At 37.9% G+C, this 22148-nt stretch overlaps 7 protein-coding genes across 7 annotated transcripts; 4 read left to right on the plus strand and 3 right to left on the minus strand.

Moving 5' to 3' along the window:
* Window positions 1-1286: 1286 nt before the first annotated feature.
* On the plus strand, window positions 1287-1682 carry N7457_004934 (uncharacterized protein; the record flags this gene model as incomplete). Its single annotated transcript, XM_057175979.1, has 1 exon — window positions 1287-1682. The coding sequence occupies one exon, from the start codon at window positions 1287-1289 to the stop codon at window positions 1680-1682; it is 396 nt and encodes a 131-aa protein (XP_057033026.1).
* Window positions 1683-2011: 329 nt separating this feature from the next.
* Window positions 2012-2527, minus strand: N7457_004935 (putative dUTP diphosphatase Dut; the record flags this gene model as incomplete). The annotated part of the gene is made up of 1 exon (XM_057175980.1): window positions 2012-2527. The coding sequence occupies one exon, from the start codon at window positions 2525-2527 to the stop codon at window positions 2012-2014; it is 516 nt and encodes a 171-aa protein (XP_057033027.1).
* Window positions 2528-3042: 515 nt separating this feature from the next.
* On the plus strand, window positions 3043-4743 carry N7457_004936 (acyl--CoA ligase; the record flags this gene model as incomplete). The annotated part of the gene is made up of 1 exon (XM_057175981.1): window positions 3043-4743. The coding sequence occupies one exon, from the start codon at window positions 3043-3045 to the stop codon at window positions 4741-4743; it is 1701 nt and encodes a 566-aa protein (XP_057033028.1).
* Window positions 4744-6766: 2023 nt separating this feature from the next.
* Window positions 6767-7277, plus strand: N7457_004937 (uncharacterized protein; the record flags this gene model as incomplete). The annotated part of the gene is made up of 3 exons (XM_057175982.1): window positions 6767-6830; window positions 7096-7151; window positions 7212-7277. Coding segments are annotated over 3 exons (186 nt in total), but the record flags the coding sequence as incomplete, so codon positions are not given.
* Window positions 7278-17286: 10009 nt separating this feature from the next.
* Window positions 17287-17923, minus strand: N7457_004938 (uncharacterized protein; the record flags this gene model as incomplete). Its single annotated transcript, XM_057175983.1, has 2 exons — window positions 17287-17613; window positions 17705-17923. The coding sequence occupies 2 exons, from the start codon at window positions 17921-17923 to the stop codon at window positions 17287-17289; spliced, it is 546 nt and encodes a 181-aa protein (XP_057033030.1).
* A 1224-nt stretch (window positions 17924-19147) lies between these two features.
* N7457_004939 (uncharacterized protein) lies at window positions 19148-19954 on the plus strand (the record flags this gene model as incomplete). The annotated part of the gene is made up of 2 exons (XM_057175984.1): window positions 19148-19236; window positions 19294-19954. 2 exons carry the CDS (start codon window positions 19148-19150, stop codon window positions 19952-19954), a joined length of 750 nt encoding a protein of 249 aa, XP_057033031.1.
* A 182-nt stretch (window positions 19955-20136) lies between these two features.
* Window positions 20137-21149, minus strand: N7457_004940 (uncharacterized protein; the record flags this gene model as incomplete). The annotated part of the gene is made up of 2 exons (XM_057175985.1): window positions 20137-20707; window positions 20755-21149. The coding sequence occupies 2 exons, from the start codon at window positions 21147-21149 to the stop codon at window positions 20137-20139; spliced, it is 966 nt and encodes a 321-aa protein (XP_057033032.1).
* Between the last annotated feature and the right edge of the window lie 999 nt (window positions 21150-22148).

Genomic DNA, 22148 nt, shown 5'->3' on the forward strand with positions numbered 1-22148 from the left:
ATAGATAGGAAGTGTGAAAATAAAAGGACGAGAAGTAACGTGAGAGTAACGGGAAGTTGAGAAAGTCGTTCGTCTCTAGATATGTTTGCCCGCTTCGCCACTTAATCAAGCTATTGCTTCAATTGGCTCTTTATCAATCATGTATCCTGGTATAGTACACCTTATCAAAACAGGCCTAGGGGATAGAAAATATCTTTGACCTTACTATTAGGAAGATCGTGCAAGGTATTAAGGGATTTTGCTATTAGAGCAAAGCAATTCGACTATATTTTAGGCAATGTCAATGTAATACTCTATATTCCATCGAGGTGTAGACCAATCGTTTCCTCCAGTCCATCAAAGGCCATCAAACGAAGCATTCTACGCGGTTATATGACGTGGTTATAGACGTAAAGATCACGACCAAAAGGCAGCTTAGACGATAGATGGAATAACGCGTAAGAAAAAGGATAAGGAGTAACGTCAGAGTAACGGTCATCTAAGGGATTTATTGGGTCTCTAGGTATGTTTGTTAGCTTCTCCATCTGATCAGGCCGTTGCTTTAACCAGCTCCTCATTAATCATCCATCCTGATATAGTACATCTTGCTCAAACAAATCTAGCCTACGAACGTGATTTTGACTATGCGAGTAACATTAATTGGATACGTTGCCCTTCATCTGAGGCTCCACTGTCTATTGAAATCCAGATCTTCATTTCCCTCGAGTCCAGCGAAGGTCATCAGATATTGACTTGACGTTTCCGCGCTGACCATGTCGGTTTTGACTATGAGACGGTATGCATGATCGAAGAAAGAACAAACGGGTGTTTCTTGATGTATTGGCTGCGTGTAGCACAAAAGAAAAGCTGGAGTGGAAGAAACCGAATGGTTTCATACTGTTTGGTGAGCTCTTTATATTGTTCCATTTATCAGACCTCCTACGTATAGTTCGGGTTGGAGTTATTGCGAGCCAACCTCAAGTGGATGACTATGTTTGTTGTCAATCGATTTTTGTCTCGCGGCCTTGAATATTTTGAAAGAGAATAATGGGCACGAATTCTTTCACCGCAAAATAATACATGTTCTCTTTGGTTTCGGAATGCATGAAACATGTTTGACAAGATCTTTGGCGATAAATCGCCAGAAGTGTCGTTGCCTTTGATCTCAGGCAAGACTGCAATATAAGCGCCGCAACTGCGCAGCAGTGCGAAACACAGAAAACACCTGTGCCCACTGCAACTTAAAAGTCCGGACTCCGCACTCAAATACCATTCCACACAATACTACTTAGTCTCAATCATCAATCATGGCATTCAAGGTTTTTACCACAGAGTCGATCGGCGCCCAGAGAAACCACATCGCTATCTACATCGAAACTGAGCCGGTCGAAGACAGGGGCTGGCTACACCACGTCACTGGAACCATCCTAAATGGCATGGACTACACACCCAGGCAGACACCTAACCCGGAGGTGCTGCCAGAGCATGTGCCTGACTCCAAGAGGCAAATTGCGACCATTGAGGAGCAAGACTTGGATAGGTTCCGGGAGGAATGCTGTCTAGCAGTTCTTCCCCCGCGGGCCCAGGTGACCCTCAAAGGAACCAGATTGTACCCTGAGACCCCGCTGTATCGCTGTGGGGATTGGTTGAAGGATGTTCAGGAGATGGCTTTGAGAAAGGGGATCTTCAAGCCTTTGCAATAGGTCAGTTACTTTGTTTTCAGGTCAGCCTTGCTGCTACACGGATCCCATACTGATAAATTGATTAGTTTCCATGTCCAGATATGGTACCGGATTGTAAACGACGCCATGTTCCCATTAGGATATCAAGTTGAGCTCTATATTCATAAGCCACTGAAATGATTCATCCATTTGCACGAGTCCAATGTTCAATACCCCATGGACATGGGCTACCTAGAATCTACTAGAACTTCTCTTCCAAGTCGGACATTGGAGCTAAAACACTTGTCTCAGAAAGGATGTGTTTCTTAAAGAGAGGCCATCGGCCCAGTTCCCCAGATTTCTTGGATGTACTAACTCAAAGCTGTCATACCTTGATAAACCCCGTTGTAACCCTCGACCTTCTCACTCATCTGGTGAAACACGAATTGCCCCAGACGCGCAGCAGGATAGACCCGCAACCCCATTGGATTGACCACTTGCATTAAGGCCCCGACAGCCCCTTCATATCCACTGTCCATAACCCCAGCTTCTATAGTCACACCGGATCTGAATAAGGAGCTGCGCACGAAGATCTGGCCCATAACATCCAGAGGAACGGTGACGGCTTCGTTGAACTCCACGAGGTAGGAACCTTGGGCGAGATCTAGATATGGTTTGACATCCTTGTTTTCGGGGGAAGGAAATGGGATCTCTTCGGTTGTAGCCGTCTGCCGAAGTCTGTTATCCAAGTCGATTATGCCAGGTGAGTTCCATTTGAGAACGCGTTTCAGGGTCAGATCCACCCCGCAGGGTTGGGCTTGCAGTGTGGGATGTTGGACATTGCGGATGATAGAGCGGGCGATGAGAGAGCGACCTGGGAGAATCATGACGAAATAGACCTTGGTCTAGTCGTTTACCATTCCGATACGAGCGCAGATGGCCAAGGGGTATAGCGAGACAAACAGGGCAAAACATAAACATGCAAACACAGCAAACATGCCCCTGACCATGTGTGACGTCAGATGCCTCTGTACAACATACATGTAGGGACCTGATCTACTTCGTATTGCATGTTTACACTATCAGGAACACCTTCCTCGGAATGGATAGTCTAAACCCTGGACAATGCAGCCCAAAATCATTCTGCTGAGCTCATCAAGCCGAGGATCCCTTTCAGACCGAAGGCCGAAGAGCAACAGCACCAGCCCAATCAGCGTGCAATGCGGGGACAAAACGCGGGGGCCCACACTGTGGTTCGGAACACGTATGGGGGCTCCAATGCCGAGTTTTGTTTCCGGCTGGTGTATTGAGCGTTGGATACTGCTATTTAACATCGCCATTTGAACATCGATATCAGGCCGGAAAACCACATTGGGATCGATTCCAGCGCATATCATCCAAAATGTCGACGATTTACCGTTCGCCATACCCAGATCTGGATATCAAATCAGTGGATTTGGTCTCTTATATCTTCTCTAATCCTTTTAATACACCTCTGGACCGACCTATATACATTGATGCTATCTCCGGAGCGCAATATACCTTTGGAGATGTGATGCAACGCACGCGTGCTTTGTCTAATGGGCTCAGGCAAAGTATAGGTGTCAAGCCTAATGATGTTGTCGCATTATTCAGTCCAAATACAATCGATTACCCTATTGTATGCCATGCAATTGTTGGATCCAGAGCAATCGTCGCTCCAACCAGTTCAGCATTGACAGTACTGGAGCTCAATGCTCAACTCAAGACCAGCGGGGCAAAATTCATTATCGTTCATTCATCTTTGCTGGAGACTGCTCAAAAAGCAGCTAAGGGGACATCTGTTGAGAAGGTCATCCTCATAGATGGCCAAGCTCCGGTAAATGGTCAACCCACATGCAACTATCTCGCCAGCACATTTGCGCCGGCTGATTTCCTCACCATCGACCCTGCCGAGGCAGATCGTCAACCCACATTCATCTGCTTTTCCTCGGGGACTTCTGGCGCAGCTAAGGGCGTCATCACAACTCATCAGAATATCACTTCAAACCTCCAGCAATGGCGCTTCCAAATGCTAGACTCCGGCCTTCCATCCCAGCGACCAACCAGACCATCCGCCATTGCATTCTTGCCATTCAGCCATATCTACGGCCTGAACCTGTTCATGTGCCAGTGTCTGGCGTGGGGAACCACGGTAGTCATCCTACCAAAGTTCGACCTGGATCTCTACCTCAGCTGCATTCAGAAATACCGCCCCGATGAGCTGTCCGTTGTGCCACCAGTCGCCTTGATGCTGGTGAAAGATGAACGCGTCGCCAAGTACGATCTCAGCAGTGTGCGCAAAATCATGTCCGCCGCTGCGCCACTTACTTCTGAGCTGGCGGCTGCCCTCGAAGCCAAATTCACGAAGATGTGTAAGACGGAGGTCTTCGTTACCCAGTCATGGGGTCTGACGGAAACTTCTCCCATGGCAACGGCCGTTCCCAATGACCGCATGGACAAGCGGACTACCGGCGTGGGCTGCATCGTGCCAAACATGCAGCTTCGCTTCGTGGACCCAGAGACTATGAAGGATGCAGTAGTCACATCTGACGGATCCACGGAGGCTGCTGAGATCTGGTGTCGTGGTCCGAACGTCGTTATGGGCTATTACAACAACGACAAAGCGACCCAGGAGTCATTCCACGTGGATGAGGCGGGATTGAGGTGGTTCCGCACGGGCGATATCGGGATTATTGATAAAGATGGATATGTCACTATCCAGGATCGCATCAAAGAGATGATCAAGTATAAGGGTCTGCAGGTCATTCCCAGCGAATTGGAGGGGAAATTGATTGATCACCCTGACGTTGAAGACGCAGCTGTTACTGGAGTGTGGGTAGACGAGAAGGCCACTGAGCTGCCGGTCGGCTTTTTGGTTCTGACTCGCCACGCCAAGGAGAGAGATCAGACAGCTGTTCTCCAGGGCATTGAGTCGTGGCTAAATGAGCGCGTTGCCAATCACAAACGTCTGCGCGGGGGCATCCATCTCCTCTCGCAGATTCCCAAGTCGCCCAGTGGGAAGATTCTGCGCAGACAGTTGAGGGATTTGCTGAAGAGTAAAGCGCCCAAAGCTCGTCTGTGAGTGGGTACTCGAGGCAGGGATTTGGTGTCAGTAGACTCTGTACTGTAATCTTCGAAATCATATATACCTTTTTGCACTCTTTTTCAGTGCCGAAGAGACCGGGACCCTACGTAAGAATGATAATTCGCATCCCACTACTCTGTACATAAGTAGCTATACGTACCATTTTTCCTCTGCCGGGTGGGGCTTTCCTATCTTAGCTGCCGCCGCTTTTACGAGGGCGCTCAGAGTCAGGCTCACTGAGTAAATTTCAGTCCGGGCTCAGACTTAGTGAGTTACTCAGCTACATCACGTGACTAAGACGTGAGGTCTAATGAGCGCTCACTAAGCGCTTAGTGATTATGATTAGATACTCACTAATCGCTCACTAATTACTTACTAAGTACTCACTAATTACTTAGACTAATTAGAGCTATCTATTAAGCACTTAGTCTACGCTTAGTCTATACCTAAAGGAGCACTTTGCCCTATAATATTATTTATTTTACGATCACTTTTTAATAGCCCTTACTTCTTACTATACCCCGATTTCTTAAAGTACGCGATCCTTTAGTCTCGTTTTCTCCTTTAAAAAATAACGCACTAAAATACGATAACGTAAAATTAGAAGGTACTAAGCTTATCTATAATAGGGCGATATAAGAGTAAATTTTAGGTTAATTATAAGTTATAAATTAGAACTATTTCTATACTCTAAATCTATAAAATAGCTTTATCGGTTTTCTACTTTATCCTTTTAGCTTTTTACCTTTTTTTTTATATATTATAAGAATCTAGCTATAGGTAGAAAAAACTTCTTTATTTATTAAGATAAGGTCGTTAAAGAGAAGTGCTATAAATAACTATAAAAGAGTAGCTATATTTTTAGCGCTTATATAGATAAAGATTCTATTTAAGAGAAAGATAAAAGAATACCTAAAACTAAAAAGATATATTACTATACTATTAATCTTTAAATAAAGTAAGTTAGCCTTTACTTATATATAGGGTATATCTAATAAATAAGTTACTTATCTATTATTAGATTTATTATACTATATTAAATTAAAGGCTATAAATTAGGGCCTAGCTATATAGTTTTAGACTATATACTTATTAAAGAATTTCTCCGGTAGTATAGTTATTCGGCGTAAGAGAAAAAAGTAAAAATAAATAGCTAGTAATAATATTAGTTCTTAATTATATAGAGAGACTATTTAGTAGATTTAAAGAAAAAATATAAATTAAAATTATATTAGAGGACCGGAAAGAGATAACTAGTATAAGCCTCTATATAGATTTTACTTTCTATATTCCGGAATAGAAGCTAAACTAACTTAGGTATAGTAGGTAAAAAGAATATTAATAGAAAATAAAGGAATAATTAAGAATATCGAGGATCTAGTCTATAGCTTTACTAAGAAGGATTTTCTCCGAGTGTTATCTTCTATATAGCGAGTAGATTATCGCCGATTTATACCTAGATTACTTAAGACTATAATAACGCTAGCTCTTTAACTATATCTTTTTACTAAAGTAAGGATTAGTAGTTTTATCCTACCTTATAAGGATAGAAATAAAAAAGGCCTAAAATACGATATAAGAGTATTATAATATAGAGATTATATATAGCTAATTACTTAATAGGATATTAATCTATTTTTATTTTTATCCTTTATAGTATCTTAGACGGTAGAGTATAAAATTAATTAAAAGTAGCTTAAAAGGAATCGAAATCTAGACTATATAGTATAAGTTAGATATAAAAGGCGTCTAGAAAAGACTAACTTAAATTAAGAGCTTACTCGCTAACTAAAAGTTAAAGTTTAGAATTAGTATTTATAATATTAAGAGACCTTAATTTATATCTAGTTATATACTCTTATCTATTACCCTCTAATATAGTACTTTATTTAGTATTAAAATAATAGAAGATTTTACTAAGTTTAACCTTTTAAGTAGAAAGCCTATAAAACTATACTAGAAGGATAAATATTTTAAAAAACCTATTCTTAGAAATATTATAGCTAATAGTCTATAAGACATTCTACTCTATAAGAAGCGGTTTTACGAGTTACTACGTAGAATAGTTACGACCGCTAGATATAGTAAGAATATAACTATTTATATAATTTAGAAGTATCTTAGAAGTATTATTAAAGGTAATATAGTTACGCTTATAGCTTATTTAAGGAGTATATTTACTAATTCCCGGCGTAGAAAACTATAGCTCTATCTTAATATCTTAGATTTATAGATATAAAGATATAGAGATATACCCTAAAAATTATTTATTATACTACTCTCCGATTAATCTAGTATTAGCTATTTTAGGGGAGAAAAAATAGTTATATTATATTAAGTACTTTTAAGATATTAAGAAATTCTATAAACGTAGGCTTCTAGGGGAATTATTAGCTAAGCTTAAAGTGAGTATCCTATAGTTACTAGAACTCGTCGATACTAGATATTAGATTAAGTAACTTAAGGAATTAAGTAACGATAAGAAGCTTTTAGCTACTAAGAAGTTAAACTATAGAAAGGCCTTAATTTAACTTCGTCTTATAGAACTAAAGTAATACTAGAACTACTAGGTACGAGAAAGACGAGACTAAAGGATCCTTAATAAGGGTAAAGAAGAGCTAGTAATTAGTAATAATAATATTTTTATATAGACTTAATTCTTATTTATACCCGAAATCGCCTATATTTTAATATTAATATCTTCTAATAGGGAGCTTTTATTTAATAAGATACTCTTTTTTATAGATAATCTAAAAGCTTATTATAAACGCGATTTTAAGGTAGCTTACCTTTTATAGGAAAGCCCTATTTAAGATCGCTACCCCGCTAGAGATTACTTTAAAAAAATTAAATAGTAAGTTATCTCTTTACCTAATACTAAAATAGATACTAATATCTATAATCTAAAAAAACCCGTTAGAAGTATTTATATTTATAACTATATTTAACGTAAGATTACTTTAGATCTTAAAGTCTTAGAATTATAGTTAAGGTTTTATTACGAGTATATAGAATAGTTAAAATTAAGTTAATAGCGAGCTTACTATTTTTTTTATCTTTAGTTATAAGAATTATAGTACTACGAAGTAATTATTTACCGCTATATAGTTATCCGGCCGGGCTATTACCCTTTTTATCTATAGGATATAAAACTAGATCTCGAACTAGAAGACTAACTAAATTAATAATCGAAAAGCGGAAATCTAAAGTAATATATTAAAGAGAAGTATATATTTAGAGACTAAGGGTCCGGAGCGAAAATAATATATAGATATAGTTAAGCTTTTACGGATAAGCGTAGCCTTTAATATTATTTATATAATACCTATAAGCTAAATAAAGCTATATAGTTAAATCTAAAGCTTCCGAAAAAGAGAAAGCGTATCTATAAGATAGAAGCGTAAGTATTTTTAATAGAACCGGAGGAGCGGCCTAAGAGACTCCGCTTTTACCGCTATCCGCTTCTACACTATAAATAGTAGTTAGACTATATATTTATACCTATTCTTATATTACTTTCCTACGCTAAAGAATATCCTAAGTATTACTACGGTTTAGGTCTTAGTAATACTTTAAGTAAATATAATAGAAGTAGCTTAGCTATATCTTACTTTTTAGTAGTAGATTCTTTATTTAGCTCCCTACTAACTACCCCCGGTCTCGATATTATTAATCCTCGGATTCTTAAACCTATTAGCCTCGATATAGAGAACGGAAGATAGCCTTATAAATAAGTACTTATTTAACTAAACTTATCCGATCTCTTTATAGATAAACTAAAGATAAAGAACGAACCTTTTATCTATTCTAAGCTTACTAAACGATCTAACGAAAATTATACCGGTAACGAAGTATATAAGAGGCTAAGTAAGACTTTATAAATAGATTCTTTTATCCCCCCTAGTAATTAAAGACTAAAGCGGAGGCGCGAAGAGTACTATTATATATAAATAGCACTTAGAAATAAAACCCTTTATAATAGTAAAGCCCGTATCCCGCTTACTAGAGCTAAGATAAGATTAAAGCCCCCTCTAAATTATCCGGGTAATTTAAGTACTCGTAAGCCCCGTTAGAAGCTTAACTTAAAAGAGAAACGAAAGCTACTTAAGTTTAAGGGCTAGAAACTAACCCTAAGGTAGATTAGGTCCTAGTTCGTAGATATAGATACCGCCTTTCTACGATAGACCTAGTAGGATTTAGAGCTTTCTTAGCGATATACTAGATTAGGGGCTAATCGGACGGCTTATCGTAACTAAGTCTACTATATACTAATTATAGAGTATTTATATATAATTTACTTTTCGAGAATAATAGAAACTATACTCTTTAATAACTCCCTACCTATAATACTATAGTAATATTACTTAAAACTCCGGTAATAGGCTTATCACTATAGCTAATCTATAAAATAAAAGTATTAACCTTATAAATTCTCTTAAGGCGTCTTTTCCGGAAAAGAATATAGTCGGAAAGAAAGTCGTTATTTATACTAGAGAGTAAAAGGATAATAACGAGCGGATACGTAATATATCGTATTCTAATAAAAACTAATTATAGCTAGCTTATTATAGTATAAAAAACTATTATATTACTATTATATAGCTATACCGCTATAATTTAATCTAAATATCTAGTAGGTATTACTAGATATAATATACCGTAACTATTATATTTATATTTATATAATACGATATAAATTTAGGCGTAATTTACGAAAGTAACTATACTTCACTACCTAAAAGCTCTTTATATCTTTATTAATTAGCCGGTATCCCTAGACTATATATAAATCGAATAGTTACCACTAAACTTTTTACTATATTAATAGCTATAAGCTATATTTTCTTAGTGGGAATCTTTCCCTCTAAAGGTCCGCGGTTACTACGATAGAATTAGAGGAGCTTCTAAAGGAAAGCTTCTTATTAAAATATAAGAAAATCATATCGGCTAGTACTAGCTTCTCTAGAGAATTCTTTATTAGAAGATTTTTACTCACTCCTAGAGTAGCCTTATTTAGTTCCTAGGAGCCGTAGAGTTATCTATAAGGTCTTACGTATCCGTAGAGGTAGATAGTGTCTTAAGTTAAATAACCGATATTATAAACCACTCACTATAGTTAAATCTAGATAAAAGATATAGTACGGGGAAGTAAAAGAGATAGGCTTCCTCGCTATTAGGGGAATCTATATACACTATATTAGTCCGTAAATAATATCTCTATTTATCCTATATACTCTATATATATCTCTGATATAACGTATTTATGTTCCTAGAAGCTTATAAGCTATCCCTAGGAGCGACTATAGCAATTAATACGTATCCAACAGATAGTTAAACATTGAATGCACAATTTCCTATCATGCGTATTGCTCCTAAGACGAATTGTATGCTTCTGGGGTATTTGCATGTCTGTCGAGCCTTATGATCCTAGGAGCGTGGCTATAACTGTATCTAAGGTTCTCTTTCCAACGTTGAATGATATAATGCCAAATGATAGAATACGAAATTGAGGAAGTCGTGTATATATTATTACAGCCCTAAGGTACTCTGGCTGCGAAGTTTCGTTCCCAGGAGATTGCGAAACGAGCAGAAATGGTTTTGATAATCCGCGGGGCGCAGCATATAATGGGAAGACTAGGTGGGCGGACTGCAGATACGAAACTTTCTATATGGCTCGAGAGGACGGACGCGCGTGTCGGTCTACTGACGGTAGACGCGCTTCAACTGCCGAAAATAGGATATTGAACACTTGGAGAAGCGCCTTCAAGCCAGCCTACTAACCAAATTACTAACCCACGAGGATCCGCTGCGATACGGACATCTAAGATGATATATATTGCAAGGCTTCATATATAGGCTCGGAGGAGACATAGTACTATATATATTATAATATATATAGTAGATCAGAGATAGTTACCCTTTCGGCTTAGCCGCCGGGCGTTAATAAATTATATGTATATATATATATATATAGGAGAGATCACTAAAGAGGCATAAGTCTTAAAAACTTTACTTTTTATATCTCTATAAAAAGTGGTGGCTTATTTACTAGCCGTGATTCTTCTAACTAGTGTACAGCCCTTAAAGTTAAAGGTAAACTAGCCCTAAACCGTCACTATATTATTAGTGAGTAGGCTAACTAATCTTATTCTTCCGCCTTTAATTTAATACCGGGCCGCGTTCTAGATATTACCTTTATTTATAAGATCTTAGAAGACGGTTATTTTAATATAAGGAGTCTAAGCTATATAGGTAATACCCCTTACGTTAATAGAATATATATAGAGAGAAAATAGGAGGAAGGAAAACGTAGAATTATAGCTAGCTATACTCTAGTTAAAAATATAGCTAGAAAGCGGAAAACCATAATTTATTAAATAAAAATATTAAGGGACCGTAATTATTAAATTATTTTAAATAGACTTACGTTAAGAGCGAATAGTTAAGAGCGCTAGCTTTAAAGAATAAATCTATATAACTTAATTAATTACCCTTAAAATAATACTAGACTTTATTATACTAGTTACTTTTATTCCTATAATCTTACTATTTTAGGAGATATTTTTATTATTAGAAAAGCTAACGGGAGGGGGGGTACCGTATAAGTAGAGTATATAAGCTACTTAGGTAATACGATTTATATTAATAAAATATATAGAGAGATAAAATAAAAGGAATAAAATAAAAAAGTAGGGCTAGCTACTACTTTAGTTAACTAATTAGCTAGGAAGTTAGAAAATTAATTTTTAGTAGGAGAATATAGATAGCTAGTTAAGTTAATTAAAGGTTTATTATATAGAGTAACTAGAGAACTATAATAATAAATAGGTAATTAAGTGATAGTAGAGAGAGTAGAGTATAGATCCGATAAAATAAATAATCTACTTAGCCTAGGTTTAAGACGGTTATTAGTAGTTACTCGTTTTATATACTATCGTAATTCTCTAAGATCTTAATATAATTAAATAAACCTATAAGGCTATCCCGGTTAAATAACTATAAAAAATAATTATTTACCTAGAATTTAGTTTAACTAGGTTAACTACCCGTTGAATCGCCCCGCCCCTAAGCCGTCTATATAATCTAGCTAATAAACGAATTAAGTTACTAGCCCCTAGTATTCTATTAGTAAATCTACTTTACCCCTAGCTATAATGAAATATTACTCTTGACTAGGATAGTTATTCCCGGTATATATATACTTAACTTATAGTAGTGTATAATCTGATTAGAAGACCGCCTAGTTCCCGGTGACTAATAGGTCACTATTTCTTGATATATAGGAAGTAGTAGTAGTAGTATTCATTTACACTGGCCCCTCGCCTAAGTTATATCCTAGCGAAAAATTAATAGCACCCTACCGGCGGCCTATACCTAGAAGTTATATAGGAACCTGCCTAGGGGTCGGGCGTACCTACTAACGTAGCTACGCACGGGCTATAACTAGTTATCTACCTATGCTAAGACCTTCGGCTTCCGCGATAATAATTAGTACGTGAAAAGACTAGAAAAGTCCGGGATATACTAAATATTAGGAAATACACGTGACTTAGTAACCTTTATCGTTCCTAGGAGCTTAGTGGTCCTATAGCTACGGCACGTGATTTCACTATACCTTAAAAATAATCATAAAGCCCCTCCGTATCTTTAACTCACCTATAGCCTCCTAAGGACGTTAGTTAATATAACCGCACTTATATAAAATAGAATTAATTTCACCGCTATTCGTTAAAAGTTGCTTAATCGCGCTAAACGGGACGCTACTACACTAAGACTACCGGTATTATATAATCGTTACTAGCTTATCTATCCGATAGTAATTATAAATAAGAGAAAATATACGATTTTAAAAATTTAGTCTTATTATAAAGAATATAAAGAGGAATTTTTTACGAATTTTAAGAAAGATTAGTTAGAAGAAGAGGTATATAGGTTAAGTATAGAGGCTAGGTTCTATTATTACTATTAAAACCTTACGGAGCTCCGAGAAATTACTAGGAATAAAGGGTTTATAGATAAATTAGACCTATATAGTGCTTAGTTTAATATCGAATCTATATACCGGATACTATCCTCTCGATCTTTAATTATTATTACGGTATTAGAGATTCCTATAGGTTCGCCCTAAATCTACCTCTTAGATATAATATATTAACTAATAACTACTAGAAACTATATTAGAGCTATTATTAATAGTTCTCTTTAGTCGAGACTTAGACTTTAAGGATTATAGTAAGCTCGAAGAGATCTAGGAAAAATCCTTATCGCTAAGGTCTTATATAGCTTTTATTAGTTTAGATAGTATAAGGTAGGCTAGAAATTTCTCTTTATAAAATATTAGTTACTAATATAGAAAGGAAAACTAAATTAGTAGTAGAGCTCTCTTTTTATATCTATAAGAATTCGTTAGAGATATAGTTTCTCTAGACTTTAGCGCGTAGCGTAGATCACCTTAAAAATAAGTTCTCTAAAATTATTAAACGACTTAAGATCTATAGTCGTTAATATCTTAGAGTAAATATATTTAAACTTATAATTAATTAGCTTTATAAATAAGAAAACGGATAATAGGTCCTAGTTTTAGATAATATAGTTAGTAAAGCCTTACTAACGGACGATAGCTATTAATAGCTCTAGGGAGCTCTTACGAGCTCTAAAAATAGCTTAATAATTATTACTACGCGAAGTAAGGGAATAGTATTAAATTATATTAATAAGAATAATACTATTTTTATCGAGCTAATAGATAGGCTTTATACGATAAGTCTAATATAAAAAAGATTAAGTATACCGTTACCTAAAGAGGATAGCTAGCTCTAAAATCTTATATAAGAACTTAATTATATATCTATAGTTATTATATAGGTTATAGCCTATATTAATTCGCGTTAGTCTATCTCGCCTATATAAGAGTACCTAGAATATTTTTAAATAAGCGACTATAATAAGGTTAAGCGACTAAGTTATAAAACTATATATATCTATCGTAATTAGGAGGAATTAAACGCTATCTTAAAGACTTTATAGTATTTACTCGATTAAATTCTCTTAGTTAGGCTATTAGCGGCGGATCTCCTATCTATTATAAGTTTTTTTAACCTAGAGAGTATATTAGTACTACTTCTCTAATAGGTCTCTATAATATAGAGAGGCCGAAACTTAAGTTTAGGTAATTACTTTAAAGAAGATACTTAGTTCTTATTAGGATACTTATTAATATCTATAACTTAGGATTCTAAATTCTATAGAATACGTAGTCTAGTATAGCTCGCGATACGAAATTAGCTTAATATTAATAGGTAGACTAAGTAATATATTAAAAAATATATCGATATCCTTCTAGCTAAATATAAATACTTAGATAATTTTAAGATACTTTTTCTATATATCTAATCGGCGGCCTCGAAGAAGCTAACTTTATAGAGCTTACTTCTAAGGTAGGCGTTAGTACTCTATAAGGGAGTAAAGTATATATAGAAGGAGGGAAATTTACTAAATATAAAAAAGATAACGTAGAAAGTAGCTTAGGCCTAGGAAACGGTTTTTAGGCCTAAAGATAAACGTACTATAGTAAATTTTAACTTACTAGTATTTACCTAAGAGAATACTAGGGTCTAACTTATAGAAGGGGAGTATATTTATAGTATATAGGAGTTTAGTTTTACTATTAAGTATATAATAAAAGATATAGGTCGATAATAAGTAGGAATTCTATAAGCTACGATAGATAGAAGCTACTAATTATATCCGATAAGGCCTAAATTACTTCGATTATATTAAAGTATATAAAATATAAGAGTTATCTAATCTAGGGTATATATCGAGTAATATTCGCGAAGTACGTTAATATAAATAGGTGAAGTAAATACCGGTATCGCTATTAGTATACTACGGCGGTAAAGGGAATAAAAAGCCCTAAAAATAGAATGATAGTAATTAAAAGTCGATAGAGTTTAGTTAAAGTCACTTAAGAGCGAGTAATAAGATATCTAGTATTTTAGGTATAGGTATTTCTAGTAAGTTATAACACTATCTTTCATTTTATTGCCCTTATAATATATATCGATATTTTAGAATATATAAGCTAAAGCGTATAAGGACTAGCGTGTTTTAATAACACTTTTCTAGGACCTACCGCTAGGTAATTAGCGTAGATAGTTCATTAAGCGAGCGGCCCTAAATTAGAAGGTATAGTAAATGCGTATTATATATATTATAACCTAGGGTTAAACCTCCCTATCTAGTTCGATCGATTATCCTTATAGCCTCGTTTATTAATATAGCGTATTAGTTATAGATTCCTTTTACTTTCTACTTCCTACCTTAATTTATATAATAATATTACTAGGGTTCGTAGACTTAGAAAAGGCGGAGGAAAGTAGCCCTAATCCTTAGCCGATAATACTAATAGGCGGTAAATAAGCCTACTATAAGAGCCGATCGGCCCTAATTCTATTATAAATATAACGTCGGAATATATCTATAAACACTATAGGGCCGAAAAATAGTAAAACTAATTAAAGCCTTCTTCTTTAAGAAGAAGTATAATCCGCCTTATAGCCTTTCTTATTCTAAGTAAGAGTCTAGTAGGTCTAATCGATAAGTAAAGTTAGTAGAGTCTAGATTTATAGTTAATATAAAAGGGTCTATCTACTTTATTATAATACTAGAAAAAGCTATACTTAGTATATATTTTTAGCTAAGCTACTTTTTAATTATAACCCTAATAAACCCTCTCCCTATCTATCTTTATAGTATACTATCGTATCTTATCGCTTAGTTTAAATAGATTATTAAGCGTAATAGGAAAGACCTTATATAATTAGCGGGTAGATAAATAGGCTAACTAGATAGAAGTATAAGTAAGCTTACTTTTAGTAAACTATAATTTTTATACCGGATTCCTACTATTATATTAAGGAATCTATACTACTCTAGGTAAAGAATAGTAACTATATATCCCTCTTTTAAGACTAAAGGTTTTAGTTTATAGCTATAGTCGTTAGTATAAAAAGATACTAAGGTTTTCTATTTTATTTTATCTTTAATATAGAACCTAAGCTATATAAAAATTTTAATACTAATAATCTCTATAAGGAAGTACTAATACTTATAAAGGTAATAAGAATATCTATCTTTAGTCTTAAAAAAACTTAGATTAAGGCCGTTCTTTTTAGGGAGCGTATTAAACGAAGGAAACGTTATATTATTACGTAGATTAATATATAGCGTCTTATCTATTATCTTACTATAGCTTAGCTTTATACTTTTTTCCTTCTAAAGCTAGGCGTTAAAATCTTTTAATAATAGATTAAAAGGGATATCGTTAGTTAAGCTTCGTTACTACGAAAAGAAGCTATAGAATAAATAGCTAATAAGATCTCTAGCTAGGTTATTTATTTTATATACTATAAGACTATTACTATCTTCTAGTATAATCTAAGATTTATAGGCTCTATTAATAAATAATCTTACTTATATCTTATCTCTATTATAAATAGTGACCTAAAAGGTATTATAGTATACTTATAATATATTTATATCCTTAATATATTCCTCTTTATATAGCTAGAGTAGCTTATATATATTATATAAAGAATCTAGGGGTAAGATAATTATATATACTCCGTCGCCGATTAGTTTATCTAAGCGCTATATTTTATCTAGTTTTACGTCGCTAATAGCTTAATAAGGCGGTAGTATAAAAGATAGCTTAATAGGGCGGTAGTATAGAATATAGTTAGTAAGAGTAGGTAAATTAGAAGCGCTACTATAGAGCTCGATAATATTAAAAATAGTTTATATAATTATAAAGATAAAATAGGGTAATCTCTTCGTCTTTTTTAATATTACGAAAAGCGTAGATAGTTAGTTACTAAAGATCTTCGTTCTATATATTCTAACTATTCTATAAATAAGTATAATTAATTCGCGACGCTTAAATAAAGATACCGCCTATAGAGGTATTAGATCTAAATAGTAGGGCATTTATATATATAATACCTAGCTCGCGGGTTTCTTTATCTTTAAACGCGTTATATAGAGCAAAGAACGACTACCGCTCGTCTTAGCTTAGCGCGGCGACCTCCCTAGATATCCGTTCTTATACCTATATCTTAGAGACTATAGACCTTAGTACCCGTATCAAAGGAGCTTTAGAAAGGATGCGTTCGCCTTTTTCAATCTTTCTAGCGGCTATGAAACCTATGCCCTTATAAGGGATCTCTTTGATGGTATATAGCATTTCGGGGGTTTTGGTCGACATGTTGAGTCTCGTCGCGCTTTGAACGGTTTTTTTTTTTTTTTTTTTTTTTGAAAACGAGGAACGTGACCGTTGCAGTGCAAACTTGAATAGACTGGTATTCTGAGGATCTAGGGACCGTCACTAGCTGGTGTTCGGCTTCATCGCGACACGCGATTCTGATCCGGTTGGTATCCCTTGGGCTTACAGTGACCGCGCGGCAGCGCCAGTGAGTGTGATCATCCATCTTCCGGATCTCTGTCTCGATTGTGGCCCTGATTGAACCCGCGGATGCCTTCTCACTTTCGCTTTCGGTCATCTTCGAGGTGTCTATCGTGCAGTACAGCGTGTCGGTTAAAGTGGTTGGTGTTGTGTTCGACGTTGAGAGAGTCCGTATGTTGCTCGGGTGACTGAGTGGGGGGGGGGGGGGGGTGGGGGGCGACATCTGCATAGGACGGGGAGCTTGCGGGGGCGGGGGTGCTGATTTCTTCGCGTAAGGATTGGACTTCGCGAAGGATCTCATCGTGGCCGTTCCGCGCGCATGGTTCGGGGAGGGGTCTCTCTGCCAAGGTCTGCAGCTCCTGTTGAACCTCTGCAAGGGCGGCGCTAAATTCTTCCTTGACTTTCTGCAATTCTTATATATATATATTCTTGCACTTTCTGCATCTCCTCTCTGTGCCAATCATCTCGCCGTTTGATGTCTCTCCTCAGTTTCACGAGCTCTTTCACAAGATTGGCGGCGTTCGTGTCGTCGCTCTCAGTCGACGCGTCGTCCGAAGTCATCGCTTCACGTTGGGCTACTGGCTTGCCCCGGGTTCTCTTCTTCTGTTGAGAGCGCGCATTTCTCTGCTGGATTTCGATCTCTTGCTCTTGGTCATAGTTGTTACGCGATCTGGTGGTGCGTCTCGGTCTCAATAATCCTGGCGGCGATTTCATCGTGTTCGTCGCGGTCGGGCGGTTCAGGGGTTCGCGTCTCGGCCCGTCCCGACATTTCTGACCCCTTGCGTCGAGTAACAATGGGTCTTCACTCTCCGAATCTGAATTCAATACAGTCGATCGCAGATACAGACGCGCTCCGTCCGCCAGATGTACTTAACTCTGCTGCTTTTACCGTCTTTAGCTCCGCAATAGTTACAGTGGAATTCAAAATCAGTTTTAACCTCACTCTTGCGACTTGATTTGCGAACCCTAACTTGTAACACGCTAGTCTAGATTTGGCATAGTAGTCGACTCGATTTCCAAAAATAGAAATCGTATATTACATGACACGTGTATTTTACTCGAAAGTCCCATACGATGGTACTGTAAGTATTTCTCTGCCATACCGTTTACCCCAAGCAGGGAGCATCTTCGCCCGCTTATCTCTCTTGAATGTCAAGTCACAATTAACGTCACAACATGTCTCCGAGACTTCCACCATCCAAGCTGGATCTCATCCAAGAAAGTGATTTACCTCTATATCCAATTTTCGTTGGTGCAAACCGTTTGGCCCGATCAAACATTGCTTTGCAATGACTTTGGCCAGCTTTCTAGCAAATTTCCTATCAGGGAAGCGCGCATCAATTGTGTATGGAACGTTGGGCCGAGAAGCGCGGAAGGACCGTGCAGCCTCACGCCATTTTCGTCCGCCAATCGGACACATTCAAGTAATACCCCTCAACTTTGTTTCAAGGCCACATCAGACAAGATGCGACGGCGCGGTGATTTGCAGTTTGATTGATCTTCCACCGACGTGGTCGCCGGTCTAGCTTGTGGGCCAGGCGCTAAAAAGCACTAGCCATGTGTCCGTGAGTCGCTGATGCAAGGCGGTCACTTCCATGGCTTGGAGCTTCTGTGATTCGTGTCGCAGTCATGCCTTCTTCCAGCCAATAACGGCATCTCTTGATAGCTTCAGAGGCATATGCCACGTAGAGTTGAGCCTATTGTACAGCGCTCGAACCCCCTTTGGACGTATCCAGTATGATGAAGTTGCATAGATCGAGCGGGGAACCCTGCCGACAAGGAAGTGAGTATGTGACTATCAGCAAAGCTCACGTTGTGGCTTGCCTAGGTTCCAATTTCGAAATATAAAAGGCGGCTTATTTCTCAGGGCTTACCACTTCAACGACTCCACGAGTGTATTTCGAATCTTCACTGTGATACTCAGATTTATCTATCGAAATGGCTTCAGCCTCAATCATCAAACAAGGAGTCGTACCCGGTTTACACGTCGCTCCGACGTTGGCTGACCTGAAGCAGTCATCCATCTTGTATGTTTTACTGTACTGTCTTTTTAAACTCTTTGCTTCTACTAAGGACTACTTTAGATACAATCAGCTTCCATCCGACGAAGCGCAACCACCGCTTCTTCGTAATCATTCCCAAGAAATTCGAGACATTTTGATACGTCATAATGTCCAGGACAAAATCGGCATCCATCTCATCCATGGGCATTTTGAAATTCCGAGTGATCAGGTAATGCTAGGACATTATTTTGAGAGCCCCGCAGGCTGTTGGACAAAGCCTGTCCCTATTGAAGAGGTTGACACTTCTAATATCCACGGTCATATTTTCAAGCTGTCTAAGGACGGAAAACTTGTGGCTTATGAGTACCGGGAAGGCCTGCCGACCGATGTTAGCGAAATTGATCCGTGTTTCTTTGAGGAAGTCTTCAAGTACCTCCTTGATCATGACCTGACGGACACATTCGGGCTGCAAGCATTACGTGGGCAGAATTCGCCAATGATAGAGCTTGTGCTGGGAAATGCTGGAACAGTGATGCTTGATGAGGCCCATGCCCAATATGGAAAAGTCTACAGAACCACTGGATGGTGCGTTGGTCATGGACGCGAGAGTGAGGGCTTGGAAGATGGTGAGAAGCACGCTCAGACTACGAAGGGTACTCACAGAGTCTTCGTTGACGAAATTCCCCTCTCTACTATCGGAGATCTGAGACGCTTCCTCAAGAAAGAAGAAATCATCCTGTAGCTCGAAGAGCTTTCGCTTTCTATGGGCCTTCCTACAGCACATTTTTCTTTTATTCATATGCCTTTGCCTTCTCCACCCACATGCCAATCTGTTTACTAAATACATTCTTTTACTGGGTTATTCACTGGCTTGACATAACGAATGCTGGCGTAAGCTGGAACTCCAAACGGGGCTTTTCATGATCAATCCTCCAAGGAGTGTAAGAATGCATCCAGATATCTAATTGAAGAATCTTGCTCATTCACGGGCCTTTCAAGGTCCCCATTTTCCCAAGTGAAACCATAGCGAAGAACCAATCCAGTCCGTTCCGCAATCTTTATTGCACTTTTTTCATCGTTGGAAATATTTCCCACATGTCTATAGAATGTATCCCAGAAAAGGTCTTCCAGACTGGAAGAATTTTCGAAGTAATGCCACCCGCTTGAGTTCATAATACCAAGCATGTTCCGAAACCCCCATAGAGACATCCCAAAAGGCAAAACTTTGGCTTCAGCCCAATCGATAACTCCATTGATACCGCCCGCTTGAGGATTGACAACAATATTCATCTCACACAGATCAGTGTGAGTTAATGTCAACGGATACCCGGGAATAAATATTACTGGAAGTTCTTCGCGAAGCTTGGCGATGATGCCTGTGAAACGCGAAGGTAGCTGCCGTAAAAGTACATCCAGCTTGTTTTGAAGATCTGCCAGAGAGTGCTCAGAGCGATGAGGCTCCGCTAGTCGGTTCACCCATGAACTAGCGAAAAATCTAACGAGATTAGTGGTATTTTCACGATATAGTTATACGAAAAGTACCTTGCAAAGTCTGACACTGTTTTCTCTTGCCATGTAACACAATATAATGTTGTCAAAGGCGCTTCGATGTAGGTTATACCGGGAACCTTGTCCATTACATAGACAGCAAGTGAGGGCGATAATCCCAGAACACCCCTATTGACACAGGCAGGTACAATGTTGCCGTATATCTTCCGAGCGAGACTCAGCCTTTCCGTATTCAAGAGAGACCCAGGAACACGAAATTGTACAAGGAGCTCCTGACCTGCTACAGTGTAACTGAACGCTCCTTGAAGCCGGACTGGCTGCACAGCTTCACCAGTGATCTCAGCAGCTGTTCGGTCGCATTCCTCCTGCGTGACGGTGCAACCGGAAAAAAATTGATCGATTGTATCCTGGAGCGAATAGTAAGACATCCTGGCTGCGTTGGTATTTTGCTAATAGAAAATGTAGAAAAGTTGGGTCGGAGGGAAAAAAAGGGAGGGTCTGGGGATCATGGGGTCTTAGGTAATAGCATAGCGGTCAAGCCTGTCAGGGGGCAGGTGCGTGGAAATGAATTAATTCAGGCGGACGAATTTACTGACCAATAAATAGCCTCCGACAGTGTGGACATGTCATTTGAGTGGCTAGCATGTTGTTTCGAACTGTAATTCGAGCACACGTCGTGCAATGATCGTTGAAAGCTACGATTGTATATTTAAATACATATATGTACAGGAAAACCTCTGACAGTGGGTCATGGTCACGGCGGATCATGCTCTTGCTCACTGAGCACGATGTAGTTTCTCTTTTCCCTAAATCCCTGGGGTTGCCTGGTTGTTGCCTGGGTATTGGGTTCTGTACGTGACTAGACCTCCGCACCAGCCCGCAAAGCCCAAAGCCCAACCCGCCCCAACCCGCAAATGGGCTGGGCTTTGGGCCCGGTCCCTGGGCCCATCGGTGGCTATGGGCCTAGGGTAGAAGCCCACTGGGCTTTTATGGGGGCCCAATGGGCTTCAAACAATACAAACATGCTAATGCTTGGCAGATATATAAGTAATGCAGATTTTTCTAGTATTTCTAGGTATTTAGATTACCCCCTAGATTGACTATAGGTGCCTGAATTGACTGAATTGACTGAATTGACTGAATTGACTGAATTGACTGAATTGACTGAATTGACTGAATTGACTGAATTGACTGAATTGACTGAATTGACTGAATTGACTGAATTGACTGAATTGACTGAATTGACTGAATTGACTGAATTGACTGAATTGACTGAATTGACTGAATTGACTGAATTGACTGAATTGACTGAATTGACTGAATTGACTGAATTGACTGAATTGATGAAATTAAGATTTATGAAATTTAAGAAAAATGTAAATTAATAGAAAGATGCACTGACTTCTCTCTATGTGAAATATATATAT

Source organism: Penicillium paradoxum (genome assembly GCF_028828445.1).
Source record: "Penicillium paradoxum strain IBT 22861 chromosome Unknown utg000004l_segment0_segment0, whole genome shotgun sequence".
Taxonomy (NCBI): Eukaryota; Fungi; Ascomycota; class Eurotiomycetes; order Eurotiales; family Aspergillaceae; genus Penicillium; species Penicillium paradoxum.